Here is a 16,863-nt window from a genome sequence, read left to right as displayed (position 1 = left end):
ACAAAGCCCAATTTAATCCATGAACACCCCAACTCAGTACCAAGTTGGGCCAAACATTGCTGAAGTTTGGAATCTGAGGATATACAGTAAAGTAACATGAAAAATGATAATCTCTTGTAAGACGGTTTCGTTTGGTACAAATTTGAAAATCGCTATATGCAACGTCCGAAAACTAGTTGAAAAGGAAGATGACTATTAAAAAAATTAAGTTAGATTTATGGGATTATAAGAGATAACTATATTATTCAAACAAGACACCAGCCACATAGAATACTTTATTATTTTACAAAATGTTTTTTTTTTTGAGGGGTACAAAATGTTGTTTATAACATAATATACAACATGCTTCGTAGGAAACAAAAAAAAAACACTTTGGGATATGAGCTAGTTAGGGTTCATGAAAATTGACAGTACCAAATGCTCATACAGATATAGAGGGTGAAATTTTGAAGTCCAGATCCCAGAGATCAAAGGTTCCCTTAACAAAATCATAGTGGGCACCCTTCAAAGCTAGTGTTTTCTTCACCAGACCATCTCTCACAAATGGATATGTCAATAGGTTTCCCAGTGATACATTCACAGCCTCCTGCATTACGGTCACACACATATGCCATACAATGTCAAGATAAAATTAACAAAGCCTTTTTTGGACTTCTTTTCTTCCAATACAATTCACAATTTATGACTGTATTAAATTATTGATTATCCTAAAAGTTTGAATTATTGGAATATGATAAATTTAATCATTTAACTGCATACTTCTAACACTTTTCATTACGTGTGGGCCCAAATTTCCTTTTAAAAAATAAGACCCAACATGTGAAATTTTAAATATGAGGTAGAGTAAAGAAAACAAAAATCGAACTTAAGATTGTCTCAAATCATGATAAATTATAGATTGTCTCAAAGTTTTAAGTTATTAAGATATGGTAAATTTAATTATTTAATACTATGCATTGAAGAAATAGGAACAGGAGCAATGCCATTTATATATAACTATGTGCAGCATTGTAAGGAGCAGATTTTAGTGTGCTTAATTAGTATAAACAGTACTAACCGGTGGATCACAGTTATTTAGTTCTTCATTACACATGCATTTCTGGTTTGATGCTGATGAATTTGATCCTAGTGCTATGTGCTACATGTCTAAAAAGTACCAAACCATCAAGTTGCTTAATTAGCATTGGTAGCGTTTGGACTTGAGATTAGAGCATTAAAAAAGAAGTGTCATCTCCAATGAACCTTCTTGTACTCTCTATTTCACTTTTCAAGGATAATTGGATCTTGTTAATGGCTGTGATGTACTATATTTGAATTTTATTTTCCCCTAAGAATTAAGTATACAAAGGAAAGTACATGTATAAAACCATCTTGAATTTGTGTGCGCGATATTGTATAATTTACCTTCTCGCAGTTGGTGCACTGCTCCGAGAAACTTAACCCACTGTATTCTGCCTTAACCTTGGCCTTTGCAGGTGAGCAGATTTGGACCCAATGCTCTATGAAATCACTGAAAGTTCAATACACAGAAAAGAAGACCGTTAAGTACGGCACACAATCTTCTGCTCCCCACCTGTTTTTATATATATACATAAATATATATTAACTTCTAGTTCTAGGTAGCAATGCACATAGAGGGAATTCTAAGAACTCAACAGAAGATGATTCGCTCCTTTTAAATTGGATCAATTGCATGGTTTATATTAACTATTACATGAGAATCCTAAGAACTGAATAGAGAATAGTTTTCTTTAGTTAAAATTAATGTATATAATAGTTTAGATTAAACATTACAAATCTAAAAGTGTTGTTTGCAAATGTCATGTTCTTTATAGTATTTTTAAATGACTTGACACTCAAAATATATTGTTAAATTCATGAAATAAATCATAATTAATCATGAAACAGACTGTCTTCAATTTTAAAGTGAGAAATGGTGAGGATCTTGTTTTGAACTTTACTTACAGGTTCATCTTAAGTCAGTATCAACTGACTTTAATTAATTTGTGAGAAAAAAGCAATATAAATTTAATTGGAGAGAAGAAATCAAGCAATAACATTAACAAGGGGGTTCAACTACATCAATACATAGTAGATATGGTCCATCTTAAGCATAACCAATTCACATATACTTGCTAAAGAGATAAGCCTATCTAGAATAATTAACCAAAAATATTGTCATGTGGTCCCTGATAAAATAAAGATTAAGACCCAATTATCGAATCTGATTCCTTTGAATTTTTAAATTGACTTGGGAAGACATAAAGGATCAAAGAAACTAGATTGGTATATGCCAAAGCGCCCAAAGGTAATTAAAGTATGAAAGTTGTCCTTCTTGCTTTATTAGACTTTTTGGATGCCTCCAAGAATATGACACTACTGGAAAATTATGGATAAAATATATCCTATTCCTTATTATCAGTTTTAGAGATGAAAGCGATTTGTTTGATAGTTTACACGCCCAATATGTTATTATAACATAATGCATAGGAGGTGAAATCTAACTTTAATTTAGAAGTTTTGGAAAAGAAAAGTTAACCAAATGATTTCTTGAATATGTTAAACATTTCCAGCATCTATTTGCAAATATTCGTGCTTACAAAATTAGGCAAAGAATATTGATGTCATCACGATAAAGACTTACCTAGCAGTGGTCCCATCATCAGGGATAGACATGAGCCCCTTTATACCACCACAACAGCTGTGTCCAATGACCACAATATGTTCCACCTGAGACACATTCTTTCTAGTTAAGTTTCCCAAGAATTAAGGGGGGAACATTAAGGCATGAAGTAACCTATAAGCATTTATTTTCTGCCATATATTTGAAATGTAGGGTGCTAAATAAAGTGTAGGCTAGGAGATAGATAGCCAAAGCGGAAGCATAACATAGGGTGAGGCTTGGGTATTTGTATTTCTATGAGTGAAGTAGAATTTTTTTTGTGTTACAATGAATCTAATTTGGAAATTTATAGGAGGTAGAACTCTAAACTAACTATATATTAAGTCATATTCTGTGGTACAAATATGATTGGACTTAGATATATTTCTAACAAAAGGTAAGACTTGGGTTTAATACTCTTGTACACTGGTCTCGATATGATGAAAATACATAACAAATATTGGATGTATATTGAGCACACTATACTTATGGTTCGTTTAGATTCAGGGGGAGAGGGAGAAAGTAGTGTAGAGTTTGCCAGAAATAAATCTAATTTTCAGTCAACTCTCATTTTTTCCCTCCGTCACCCCTCAATCCAAACAGCCATTAAAGGGTACCATAAATGTGAATTGGTCTAATAAAAATTGTGCATACTCATGAATGTGAATTGGACTAATAAAAATGGTGGAAACTGGGAAAGCAAACCCATCTCTTTGACTAATAAGGGCTTTGATTTGGAATGGGTAGACATTGAAATTTAAAAAGCAAAGCATCTCTTTGGGGGGTCTGGTGGGCACATGAATAAGGTGGCGTCAACTTTGGGGGCTACACGGGAGGGAGTGGGTGGGGAGCCCTCAATGAATGGTTGATATCACACTTTGACACCACTACAGTTTCCTCTACCAAAAGAGCCAAATTAGTACCACTAAACAACTCATTGACGTGTGAGAATAAAGTTGGGACTTTAAAAAAAAAAGTGGGCTATTATATTCACCTTCAGATGCAATACTGCATATTCAATGGCCGCCCCCACTCCTGAATATTTTGTCTGCGTAAGCAAAGGCCAGTCAACCAACCAAATTAGTATAATCCAAATGTACAACAACAACAACAAAAGAGAGTAAACAAATAGATAATGAACATAAAAAATAAAGCTTTTGAGAAATTGATTAAGAGTTTGTTAATGGAATATTGTAGATGTGTAATGATATAGATAATTGCATTTATATTTCATGCAATGATGAAGCATTGGCTAGCTGCACCCACTTGATCAAGGTCTTTTCTTTTCTTTCTATTCGATAATTTGATAGTTATAAATTTTAATGGGGAAGATTTGAATCTCAAGCTTGTTTATTGAGAATGTTAGGAAGTGTCAATTGAGAGCTTTAGATCAAGGTTCTTATGAATACAAAAACCATGAAAATCACAAGCCCACCAAAGGTGACTGCTAGTACTAGTAGACTTTCAACTCTTGAATTCCTAGACATTAAACTATCTTTGGATGAAATGTGAACAAAAAAATTGTTAATTTAGTGACGATTTGTAAAAGCAAACCTTGTCAAATGGTGGGACCATGTTGGCGATATTTCGTATCATAAAGGCCTCCCCAGGTTGGAAATTCAGGATATGTGAGGGGCAAACCCGAGAGTCTGAGCATGCAAATACCATAAACTGCATGGATACAAAGATATACAACATATTAAATGGGCCTCATTCACAAGCTAAAAATAATTAGGAAGAATAGAATGTACTTTGGTTTTGAGTCTTTTGACCCCTTGCACTGGTTATTGATTATGACTCTTTCGAATGGGCAAATGCAAGTGTGGAACAAACAAAATCCCAAAAGGTCTACAAAAGATTACAACTTTTTCAAGCACTACCAGCAATTAAAAAAAGAAAAAGAAAAAGGGCAATCATTATAGTTCCATTTACTCTACAGGGTAACAACTATGTCCACTAACAAGGGTGCCCTTTTTATTAGAAACACTGATTTATGTCTAATAAGTAATAAGTATAATGTTACGGGTTTTATATTAACTTAAGCCTCTATAGTACATATATTAATAAATTATTTTAAAAAAAATTTATGGAAAAATAAAAAAGTAACTAAACTTTTTTTACAATTTTATTTTAATTTTTCATAAATCCTTTTTAATATGAATAATTAGTAAATACTCTAATGATACACATTAATCAAACCCCGTAACATAAATAATAACAAGTCAAATACAATTAACTTTTTGCTTTTTTTTCTGAAAACGATAAAAATGCAGTTTCTTAAATAGGTAAAAATAAATAAATAAAATCTATTACATCGGAAATGGGATTACAAACCTTGGGCTTTTGGCTTTTGGCAAGTTCACCGTACAACTCAGGATTCTTCCTGAAAAAAGGCATACCACCAATCAGTGTATAGAAAAGTAAATACAGACAATCCACTGCGCCTCTGATACTAATATGCTTAATTAAATAATTTTGTCCCCAAAACAGAAGTTCCTAGATTTTCTGCTGCTAATAACACAACTGTCTGTTAAAATCTTTGGAGCTTTTCTGAGCTCCAACAATCCATGAAATGTCCGAATTATTTAGACCATCTCCCTTTTATTACCATTACGAGAAATGCTAACGAATGTTCTAAAGATATTGATTAATGATTCATTAAAAGAATTTTTTATGGAAAAATGAAATAAAGCAATTAATATTTTGACAATTTTTTTCATTTTCCATAAAAGTGGTATTCAAACTTTTCTAAAATAAATTATTAACCAATACTTTAAGGACATTCGTTAGCATTAGCTTACTATTATTTAGGATAAGACTGTTTCAATTTTTTTTTCAACTAGACATTAATGTCCACATCACAAACAATAAAAATAAAAATAAAAAGTGGACCGCAGACCTACACTATTTTTATATGCATATTGGTGCATAGATACAATCATTAATGGCTTTGAAATTGCATTACCCATCATTATTTATGAAAATCTCTGTACCCGAACACTGAATGCGTTTTGTGTTACCAAACACCTGGAAGTTTTTAAAGTGAAAAGGTACTAAAACCAAATCCGAATCCACTGGTTAATGTTCATCTAATAACGCCATTGTTTGACACTTCTATGAGGAGGTATCTTCTCCTTGATAATACAATTCTCTAATATTACTTGGGATCCATCAATGTGTGAGCCTCATAATTACGTGGATTTCAATTATTGTGGGAAACTGACTTTAGAATTCACTCACAAGATCATTTTTTCTTTCAAAAACTATTAAGGTAAATCACAAGATATATTTAGTGGCATTTAATAGTTTAAACCCAAAAAATTAAAAATTAAAATAAAAACCCATACAAATTGGAGAAAATTTTTAATGTTTTATAAAATAAAAATAAAAAACAAATTGAAACTATTTTTTGTATACCAGATATTACCAAGGGTGGACTCCACATGTAGATCTTAACATGAAACCTACATTTCTTTGACAATGAGGTGTAAGGAATAATTTTGAACAAGCAAACAATCCTAGTAAAATGAATTGTCAAATGTTAATTTTATGTTTGTTACTATCTTTTAATATTTTTTATTGTTAATATATAAGGGAAAGCTTGGATCCAGTTCATCACTACACTATATCATCAAAGGTCTATATCAACATGATGACATACAATTTTTGACGGTCCTTTGTACTGGACCGTCAAAAATTAATTGGCTAATTTTTAAGATAATATCTACAGATCCAATATATAAGGAATATACATTTGGGGAAAAAATTACTAATTTTAATAGGGTTTTGTTAATGTGTACCTTAAATGCACATAATAATTAATCATTTTGAAAATATTTTTTTTGAAATTGAAAAAGTATTGACAATTTTTTCAACTATCAAAAAAATATTTTCAAAAATAGATAATTTAATGTGTGCCATTAGGACACGTATTAACCGAACCCATTTTAATAATTACGCAAATGGAATGATCCCAAATTCCCATGTGTACATGGCATATTCCATTTCCAGAAAATGAGGAAAGGGACTTTTTGAGTTATTGAAAGAAGAACATACTCAAATTTCTCTTTCTTGAAGTGGATGAACCCGGTTTTGATCCTATCAACCGGGTCAAACTGGTTCGAACCAGACTTCTCCAACTCCGCCGTTATCTGCTTGATCTTGGCGGCGGCGACAGCCCCGAGATCAGCCTTGTCACTGTAACATAACAGATTAGTTTAGCCACCGTCAGATATTTTTTCAGGACAGTGAGTGAGTCAGTTACAACGTGGGACCCGATGTGACTTAAGCTGATCTAAAGGTCCTTTCTTTACCGGGTCCCACGTGGTAACAATTACCCAAACCGCGTAACCAAAATGTTGTCTGACATTAATGATAATGCTAGGGGAGTTATGAAAGGGACTTGAAATGACATTAAAGGACAGTAAGTTATTGTCTATTTACGAGAACAGAAGACAGGACAGAAACTGAACCTGAGAAGCTTCGTGAGTCCTGCTATGGCCTCCTCGTATGACTCAGTAGTTGCCATGTCTTCTTCTTTCTGATAATTCCAAAAAAATTTAACATAGAAAACAGCTCAAAAAACCAGTTCGATGATTGAACAATATCATAATTCATATAGAATATAGCAAATTGTATTTATTTTTATATGAGAAACTCAACCGTTTGGCTTATTGTTTTAAAAAAAACAAATCAAAAAATTTACACAAGCTTGGAATCAAAATGGATTTTCTTTTTTTGAATTACAGAATATACGATTCTGTGAACAGAAATCAGGTAAAAATTAGACATACTATTCAGAATTTCATTATTTGTGAAACTAAAGTCTCTTATTAATTAGCTAAAATGATCAGAGCAATTAAGATCTTATATCTTTTCACCTTCCCTTGTTTGGATGACTTAGAATTCAGCTAAATAAGAAACGAGCCAAACAGATCTAAAGCAAGCCTTTTAACTCGCTCAAATTCAAAAACAAAAAAGAATTGGAGAAAATTTTAGAAAATAACTAGGAAGAAGAAGAAGAAAAGACAGAGAATTGTGGGCATGAATTACATAGAAAGAAATCAAATTCTCCGAGGAAACCGTAGTACTATGATCCGAATCTAGATATACGTAAAAACAGCAGTACTAAGAATGTGTGATCAGTAACTAAGTTGCAGAGAGAAAGAAAGAGCATCTGTACGGACCTTTATCTGAGATTCTTTCCTGGGTGCTGTGTTTTTTTTCAGAGAAAGAGAATTTTAACAACAACGTAAGCCACTCTGTCACACGCCTTCACTTTATAGAAAGGCTGGCTCTCTCTCTCCCTCCCTCTCTCTGTGTTTCTATTTATAAAAATTTACTAATTATGGTACCCTTCATTGCTAAGACTAGTATAATCCCGTGATTAAAACCCAAACAAGGATCAAAAAAGGCAATTTTTCTGTACTATTTTATAAGAGATTTTTTCTTTTTGAACCGAACGTGTTAAAAATATACTTCCAATTCTACTTAAAATACCTAGAAGATAGACATTCTTTTACTAATTCATATCTTCAAAACAAACTTATCTTAAAAAAAAATTTAAAAAGGAAATTATGACACTAGAAAAAAAAAAAAAAAAAAAAAACTCATTGCATGTATAAAGCGTCTAACGAGACTAGTATATATATATATATTTTTTTTTTTTTTTTTTTGAGGATTAGATGTAACAAAATAGAACATGAAAGCTGGGATGAATTTTGTCTTTGTTTATATTTGATGGTGATTTGGTTTATAAAATATTTTTAAAACTTTTTATCATAAAAGAAATATAAGTAATTAATTTTTTTAGTAGTTTTTTATATTCTCAAAAATTTGATATTAAAATTTTTTTTTTCTAAAATTGTCTATTAACAAATGAGAAATGTTGTGTCCACAACATTTTCACAATATTTTTACAACAAATCCTAAGTTGTAGGTCGTTATTAGTGATGCAAAAAAGTAATTTTAATGATACATTCAAATTATAACCAATAATTACTAACCATCTATGATTTGTTATGAAAATATCGTGAACGTAATACTTTTCATTAACAAATCTCTAAACCCACCCGGTGTCTGGTTTTATTTGTATATGTAAATTAATGCTGTTATTATTATTATTATTTTTTTATAGAAATTATTTCAACCTATGACGTTTGCTCCTAATAATAACTCTTTATTATCAGACCAATACACCAATTGGTTTTTTGTATAAATAATAAATGAATCCTAGATTTCTTATTCAACTATTAGAGACTTTATCAGTTGAGCTAACCAAAAATCACATTAAACAGTAATGTTAATTAGTAACAACTTATTCATTTTTAGAGAATAATGATGGGTTACGTATATTAATTTGTTTTTTCATGTTTGTAGGTAATTACTATGTTTATAGATATTAGTTAAGATAGAAATTAGTGCGAATAGGAAGTTGTTGGAGTTGTGTTTGGATTGTATTGTTAGTGTTAGTGCCGTAGTGGTGTCCTAGTTAATTTTAGAAGTACAACTATTGTGGCTATAAGTTTAGGAGATGTACTCCATTGTTAAGTCTTTACGTTACTTTGTTTTATTTAAATAGCTGAAGTTATTGACAATAAAAATATATCAGATAAATTTAAACAAATTGAATCCTAATTAGTTTTCAGTATTCGGGATTTCCTCAATCAAAACTAAAAGGTTCACAGAGGTTAGGATTTACTTAGTCAAATCCAAATTTTATCCCTTTGTTATCTTTTTTATTACACATATCAAGTGTTTCATTAGAATCAACCAAAATTCTATCCCATTTTCTTTAAATATTTCTATTTTCTCTCTCCAAAAAATTGTGTAGGTATCAAATGATTCCATGTAGGCAAGTGTAGTTTAATTAAAACAACGAGATTATAAGAGATCATATCCGTTAATGGATCGGAGAGCTATAAAATTGATGGTTATGATTGGCTTTTGGTCTGTGGGTGCTATATTTTTTGGATTTTAGAGCATTCCCATTAAGGATTGCAAATGCTAAAAGATGTTTTTTTTTTAGCATTTATAACCCAAAAACTTGCTCCATCAAAGATTGTATATGCTAAATTTTTTGCAATACAGCTATAGTGCGCTCTCATTTTTGAGACCGCACTATAGCACCATGCTATCATTTTTTATTAATATATTTCTCTCTCTCTTCCGTGTTTGTCTCCTTCACAAGTCTCTTCTCTCTCCTCTCTCACTTCTCCTCTGTCACACCATCTCACCCAAGCTTTTTTCATGTTTGTCTGAAAGCCCGAACACTCTTTTCCCCTTCATATTACAACACTTTCTCACCTCCCATACGCCTCCCCCACCTCAAACCCTCATTTTCCTTCAAACCCTACACTCAATCCCCACCATCCAAACCCACCACTAACATCAAGATGTCACCAGAGACCGTCGAACACGTGGTCCTCTTCAAGGTCAAGGACAACACCGACCCATCCAAGGTTAACGCGATGGTCAACAGCCTGAAAGCCCTAATCTCCCTCGAGCAATTCGTCCACATCACAACCAGTCTAGTCCTCCGCACCAGATCCCAGCCCCTCACCTTCACCCTCGTCCTCCATAGCCGTTACAAATCCAAAGACGGCCTCGTCACCTACTCGGCTCACCTTAGCCACGTCAGCGTCGTCAAAGAAAACATCCTCTCCATAATCAACGACATCATGGTTGTCGATTAGGTCTCCTCCTCCAACGAAGGCCACGTGTACTCAGTCCCTTCTGGTTTCGTTGCAAAATTCACTTTGTTAAAGCTCAAGGAGAACCTGGGCGAAGATGTGAAATTCGAGATCTTCAGGGCTATAAAAGGAATTAAAGATAGCTTCCCACAGATTAGTCAAATTTCTTATGGAGAAAACTTCACGCCCGCCAAATTAGTTAGATTTCTTTGTTGTGATTTTGCGATTCTTTGATTTGGATGATTCTTTGATTTTGTGGCTTTGGATGTGGAGGGTTTTTTTTTTTTTCCTGCTGTTGTTTGTGGTTACAGCGATGGTAGGTGGATGTGGCGGTTATGATATGAGTGAGTGGATGTGGTGGTTGTGATATGGGTTGGTGGATATGGTGGCTGGCGGTGTTGGGTTGTGAAAGAGAGAGATAGAGAAAGAGAGAGGAAGAATAAAAAATGATAAAAAAAGAATATTCAAATAAAGTGTTTAGAAAATATAAATTTTGACGTAAAAGATGAGGTAAAGTAGTGTGTTATATGTTATAAAATTAAGTTTTGGAATAGTAAATATTAAATTTTGTAGAAGTGTTGATGAAAATGCTCTGATTGGCTTTTGGTCAGTGGTGCTATATTTTATTTATTTTATAATATGGTGGATTGAATCTTTTTGGGTCTGACAAATAAGTTCAATCAAAGGGGAAAGAAAAAGAAAGACCGATGCCTTAAAATTTTTACTCTACTATTTGTAGAGAGCCGGAGAGAAGAATAAGTCAACTAAAGACGACAAATTATGAGTGCCACGTGTCCTGTAAATGAGGTTTTTTTTTTTTTCGTTAAACTCACACGCTATTAGTAAATGAGATTGTTGAAGACCAGCAAATAAGGCACTTATAAAAATAAATAAATAAACTAAAATATAAAATTTGGAGAATAGAAAATTGATGGCCTTGAATTTATGATTAGAAAGCGGAGTGGGAGAGCGCGTGACAAGAACGATTAGTATAATTATGCATGATGTGATGATGGCAGCATGAGTTTTCTATTTTGATGAATTGTTGGCATGAAATAAACCTCCTCCTCCTCCTTTTTTTGTTTTTTTATTTTAAACAAAATCGAAAATTTGGAAAATGAATCTAAAATATTTCTATTTGAAAAAAAATCCTACATCCATAACATCTTTATATAACAAATTGTTATAAGTATTTAATTTAAAATCACTATTGACATTGCTTTTTTGTCCATCAGTAACAATAAATAATAACCTAAAACTTAGGATTTATTTTGAAAATATTATAAATATAATATTTCTCTTATTGAAACATATAAAAAAAGTGTTAGTTGAGCATAGATAGATACAAGGCTCAGGGCAAAATGAACATAATTAGGGGACATTTTGTTTTGATTCTATTTTGTCTCTAGCCCAATTCCAATAGACAATTGGACATTCCATGTGATTAAGGGCCATTTTAGAGTCTTTTCAACAAAAAAACAAAAACAAAAACAAAAAATGGGGGGGGGGGGGGAGAAATTCAGAGGTTTTTGGCTTCTTAGAAGGCACAACTTTATTGAAAAATCAAATTACAGCTATTTTAGTAAGAATAAAATTCTAAAAAATTAAACTATATTCACATGATTAAAAAAAAAAAAGCAAATACAACCTTACCATATATTTGGATGAATAAATTGAGATTTGAAGAGAAAATCTCAAATATATGGGGATATTTTTTATAAGTTCATTATTTAAAATCTTACTAATTACTAATTTTATTATTTAGAAAAGTGATGAGGGAACGTCCTAATGTTTCCAACTGAAACATTAGAATTATAACTTCACTATTGTAACTATCGAATTATATATAAAAAAATAAAAAAATAAAAGGGTGAAGGAGGGTGGAAATTTATAGATCGGCCTATCATCTGTGACCATCAAGAAACACTTGTGACAATCCCTTAGATGGTGCTAGCGAAGTTCAATCACTCAAATTTTAGCTAATTCTCCCCCTATTAAATTTGGAATTTCTTTATTACAAGACATGAAACACCAGAACAAATAATTTTAGATTTTATTCATATGCCCAAATTACTAGACAACCTGCGACTGACTTATGTTTTCAGAAAGTTTAAACGCCCTCAAAGAAAACCCCACAAAACAAAAGTCTAAATCCATTAAAGAAGTTCGTTGTATTAGACTTTACACAGGCAAATGGTCTAACACGTCATGACTCATTAAACACCTTCACTCGTTTTTCTTCCATTGATGCACTTTGTAGTGGATCATAATGTATATATGATTTGAGCATACATGAATTTAAAAAATAAAAAGTAAAAGATGATTAAAGAGCGCAATTATCGTAAATAGATGATATATGTCAAGTCATTCTTTCTAGTGTAAATTGGAATTGAGGCACAAAAGTCTATGGGTCAAGTAACATGCCATCAAATCTCACAAACAAAAACGCAACTTAGACAATGATGTTGATCATTTGCTTGATTGAATAATTGAGATTTCTCGTCAGCATACTTGCCTAAAAGATAAAAGAAATCAATGGATTTCTTGTCAACACGGCGTTGGATACAGCCGGGCTAGAACTTGATCACCTAGGTATGCAATAATGCAGAGACTTAACGACAGATTTTTGGGACCTTGTGAAGGCCAAATTAAGAATATTATATAGGCTTTCTAGAGAGGGCTATTTTTTGTTTTATGTTTTTAAGAATCTAACTAGAGGACTTTCTTGTTTCATCATCACGTTAGGCAATTAATTTTGTCTGAGATAAAACATTTAAAAAACAAGTTGGCTCGGGTTTATATTTGTATTTTACTTTGCTATTGCCGATGACCAAGAAACCGAGTGCTAAGACTGTTGAATTTGATTTAATTAAACCAATTTGACTATTTGACTTGACTATATTTTAGAACATAGGGAAACGAAGAAGGGGCAAAGAGCCAAAAATATCCTCTTCCCATATCTTCTCCCATCCCAATAAAGGAAGTTTAACGAACAAAATTGTGATCCAACTGTGGTAGATCGAATATTAGACCTTTTCTTTAGGAGAGGTTAGATGGTACCTCTCGATTATTAAGCTTGTTCAAACCAAGTTATGTTAATTGTTTATTTAGACAATTAACCTTTCTTCATTTGGAATGAGTTGTGCCAACTGTTCAAACTAGATACTATAAATTCAAAGTAAATCAAGTTTTATGTTATTTAAAAATTTTAAATGACGCGATATTCTATACCCAGTCTAACTCAAAAAATAAAATTTTAACCATAAAATATAGTCTCTAGACTCACTACAATTTAAGTGAAATTGACATGTGATGAATACTATGCTAATAAAAAAATGTCTATTTGCTTCAATGTAACAGTTAATAGAACTTACCACCGAGACCTTGCTTGTACAACATAGCATCATGCACTTTTTAAGACTCCCCATGGTTTTCTTGGGGAACCCCTCTCTGCCTATTTAAGAACAGAAAAACTAAACAGATTATAAGTCTTGAAGTTTGTAATTTCATTTTGTTAAATTGAACCAAAAAAATGTTACATTTGGGACAATAAATTATGGGCTTAAAAATTGAGCAAAAAATCCAAGTGACTTTTCACGACTTCAACTTTTACAATCTAGAACAGTTCATGCTCATGTTCATAGACTATTGGACAAAAAGCCCTTTAAAGCACTCCATAATTGACCACAGTTTGTGTTGTGTCTTGTGTGTGTGTGTGTGAATAATTGAACCTTTGCTTTAATGCTTAAGCCAAAAAAGTCCAAGGTTTTGCCTGTTGGCGGAGAGAGAAAGAGAAAAAGAGAGAGAGAGAGAGTACCAGAGTATAAACTAGAAATGGCTTTTCAGACTGTCAAAATACCCTCCTTTCGACCAAAGTCCTGACAGAAGAATGGTTCAAACTGAAACTGAAACTGAAAATCTCTGTGTCTTTGTGTGTTTGGATGGGTCTACCTGGGAAAAACATAAAAGGTGAGGCAGAAAATTCGAGTTGTGGCAATTGTTGTTGTGGGCAAAATGTAAGACTTGGAAGTGGTCTCTCTACACTCTATGGATAAAATGAAAGCGAGAGGTGAACCACCAGGGGCTCGCTACCATTCTAAAGATGAGAATCCCATGTTGGATTAAGACAATTCCTTTAATCATCTGAAGCCAGTAGTGGTGAACAAGTTAAAAAATGTCTTTGTGTGACAAACAAGTAAGCATTGAGACTGAGAATATGCCAATACTAACCATTTCTACAATAAATTTAACAACCTGCCACCTCACGTAATTATGAATTTTGTTGTGTCTTTGGACTTATTAAATATCACTAGACCACCACTTACGTTTGGCGTGATAGTTATTTTACAAGCACAAAATTTTTTTAAAATAAGAGACAAGAACTAGGTTTAAGTCTCCAGTAAGAAGCATATATATATAATTAGATTAGACAAAATTAAAATTTCTATCTTTATATATATCTTATTTTTAAGATTTATCACCGAAGCTTAAATTAATATAAACTTACCCCCGAATTCTTTCATCCAAAAAAAAATCACTCCAAATTTTGTTTAGGTGTCTACTAATTACAAATAAGAGTTGGAAAATTGGATTAATTATTATTATTTTCTTTAAACTATGGGGCAAGTTCAACCCCTCCACTAATATAAAATGGAGTAATAAAATGACCATTGATTAATTGTTACTTGGTAAATGTCTAATGCCTATAAAACTTTTTGTCAAATTCAAAAGGTGCAACAGAAAATCTTTTATATATATATATATATATATATATATATAATTTTTGAAAGTGTGTGCATTATTTTATTTAAGTACTAGGGGGATTTGGGCCTATTGGCCTGTTGTGAAAAAGAGGATGTGAGTAGGGGGTAGGAGGGCAAACCAACAATGACCTCACCACCCTAAAGGGCCTAAACTGTCAACCACCCACCCCTATTGTCCAAACCACCCCGAATATCAACTAAATTTATTGAACCATCATACACCAACACCCAAAAGTTTCAACCCAACATAAATCAATTAACTCATAGCCCCAATCAAACCTACCTCTAACTCATGGCAATGCAAGTGACCACGGAGCAATAAGTAGGGGTGTCAATTCGAGTTAACGTATCGGGTTCGTGTCGTGTTGAGGTAGGGGTATTCAACTAAATGGTTCAACCCTAATCCGACCCATTTAATAATCGTGTCATGATCCTTCAACCCTAACCCGACCTGTTAATAAGGTGGGTTGACCTGACCCAACCCATTTGACACACTTAATAAACGAGTTGTGTTGGGTTGACACAAATGTAACACAACCCATTTCAACCTACATAATATTAAATATAACAACCATCTAGAAATAATATTTTTTTTTACATCCTAAAAGCAATGCATTCACTTTAAGTCTTCAACCCACATTCAAAATAATATAGTTCAACAAAAATATAACATTCATCTAGAAATAAGCTCTTTACACTCTAAAAAAAGTGCATACACTTCAATCCAAATTCAAAATAAAATAGCTTAACAAAAAAGAAATAATATAGTTCAACAAAAATATTATATCCTTAGAACTCGCCAAATGCTAAGTATCAATATTGAAAGAATTGAAACAAACAGTAGACTAATCCTGACTATGACTACGATTATCATATATAGATTCTTTATTGATGTCCAAATCCATAACATCTTCCACAAGCTCATGCAGTTTCATTTATGCCAAAAATATATATGTAAGTATTAGTCGTTACCAAATATTATCATGCCTCAACAATTTTAAAAGCAATACCCATCAGATTTAGTTTATAAACTATCTCAATAAACTCACTTGCAAGATATGCAGACGATGTCCAACACTAATACAAAAACTAAAAAAAAAAAACACATGGCACAAGACAAAAGCTACAATCGTGGCCTTAATTAACAATTAATATATCTCATATATTAATAATGACATATGGGTTCAAATTTTATAGAACAAAAACATTATGCAAAAAAATTATTACAGAATTTTGAAATACCAAGAAAACGGTTTTCTTTAATTCTAAAACTCACTAAACACATTAGAGAGAGAGAGAGAGAGAGAGAGAGAGAGAGAGAGAGAGAGAGAGAGAGAGAGAGAGAGAGAGAGAGCAACAACTAGTTTGAGACTTTGAGTTTGAGAATTAGGTGTGAGTGTATAAAATAGTAGAGTGAGTAGTACAGCTGAAATTTAAAAATAAAAAAAATAAAAAAAATAAAAGATATTTTTAAGAAGGTTTAAAGATATAGGGTTTGTAGGGTTTAGAGACCTAGGATTTGTAAAGTTTCAATTTCCAATTATATCCCTTATAAGTTTTTGTGATTACTTACTTTTCTTTTTAAAAAATATATGTTGGATAGGTATTTGACAAATCTAAATAAAATGAATATTTATTTGTAATACGAGTTAAACGGGTTGTGTTAAGTAGGTCATTTCAGGTTGACACAAATAAATTAGCGTATCAAACGTGTCTATTGCGGTTTACGCAGGTTGACCCGCTTATG

The 16,863-nt window shown here is 32.2% G+C and overlaps 1 protein-coding gene and 1 pseudogene across 3 annotated transcripts; one reads left to right on the top strand and one right to left on the bottom strand.

Moving 5' to 3' along the window:
* Positions 1-241: 241 nt before the first annotated feature.
* LOC142628077 (carbonic anhydrase 2-like) lies at positions 242-14,343 on the bottom strand. Of its 3 annotated transcripts, none has more exons than XM_075802041.1 (10): positions 14,171-14,343; positions 13,728-13,826; positions 7,135-7,202; positions 6,719-6,859; positions 4,997-5,045; positions 4,217-4,333; positions 3,657-3,710; positions 2,645-2,730; positions 1,405-1,510; positions 242-586 (listed from the first exon to the last, which is right to left on the bottom strand). In XM_075802041.1, the coding sequence occupies exons 2-10, from the start codon at positions 13,779-13,781 to the stop codon at positions 422-424; spliced, it is 840 nt and encodes a 279-aa protein (XP_075658156.1). In that variant the 5' UTR covers positions 13,782-13,826; positions 14,171-14,343; the 3' UTR covers positions 242-421. The 3 variants fall into 3 exon arrangements, with proteins under 3 accessions (XP_075658156.1, XP_075658155.1, XP_075658157.1); XM_075802040.1 differs by having other exon boundaries at positions 13,728-13,807; positions 14,171-14,338; XM_075802042.1 differs by lacking the exons at positions 13,728-13,826; positions 14,171-14,343 and adding an exon at positions 7,849-8,021.
* LOC142627803 (stress-response A/B barrel domain-containing protein UP3-like) lies at positions 9,567-10,587 on the top strand (annotated as a pseudogene).
* Positions 14,344-16,863: the final 2,520 nt, after the last annotated feature.

Source organism: Castanea sativa, chromosome 3, assembly GCF_040712315.1.
Source record: "Castanea sativa cultivar Marrone di Chiusa Pesio chromosome 3, ASM4071231v1".
Taxonomy (NCBI): Eukaryota; Viridiplantae; Streptophyta; class Magnoliopsida; order Fagales; family Fagaceae; genus Castanea; species Castanea sativa.
Note: the sequence above shows the minus strand (reverse complement) of the source record. Positions and strands in the feature narration are given on the sequence as shown.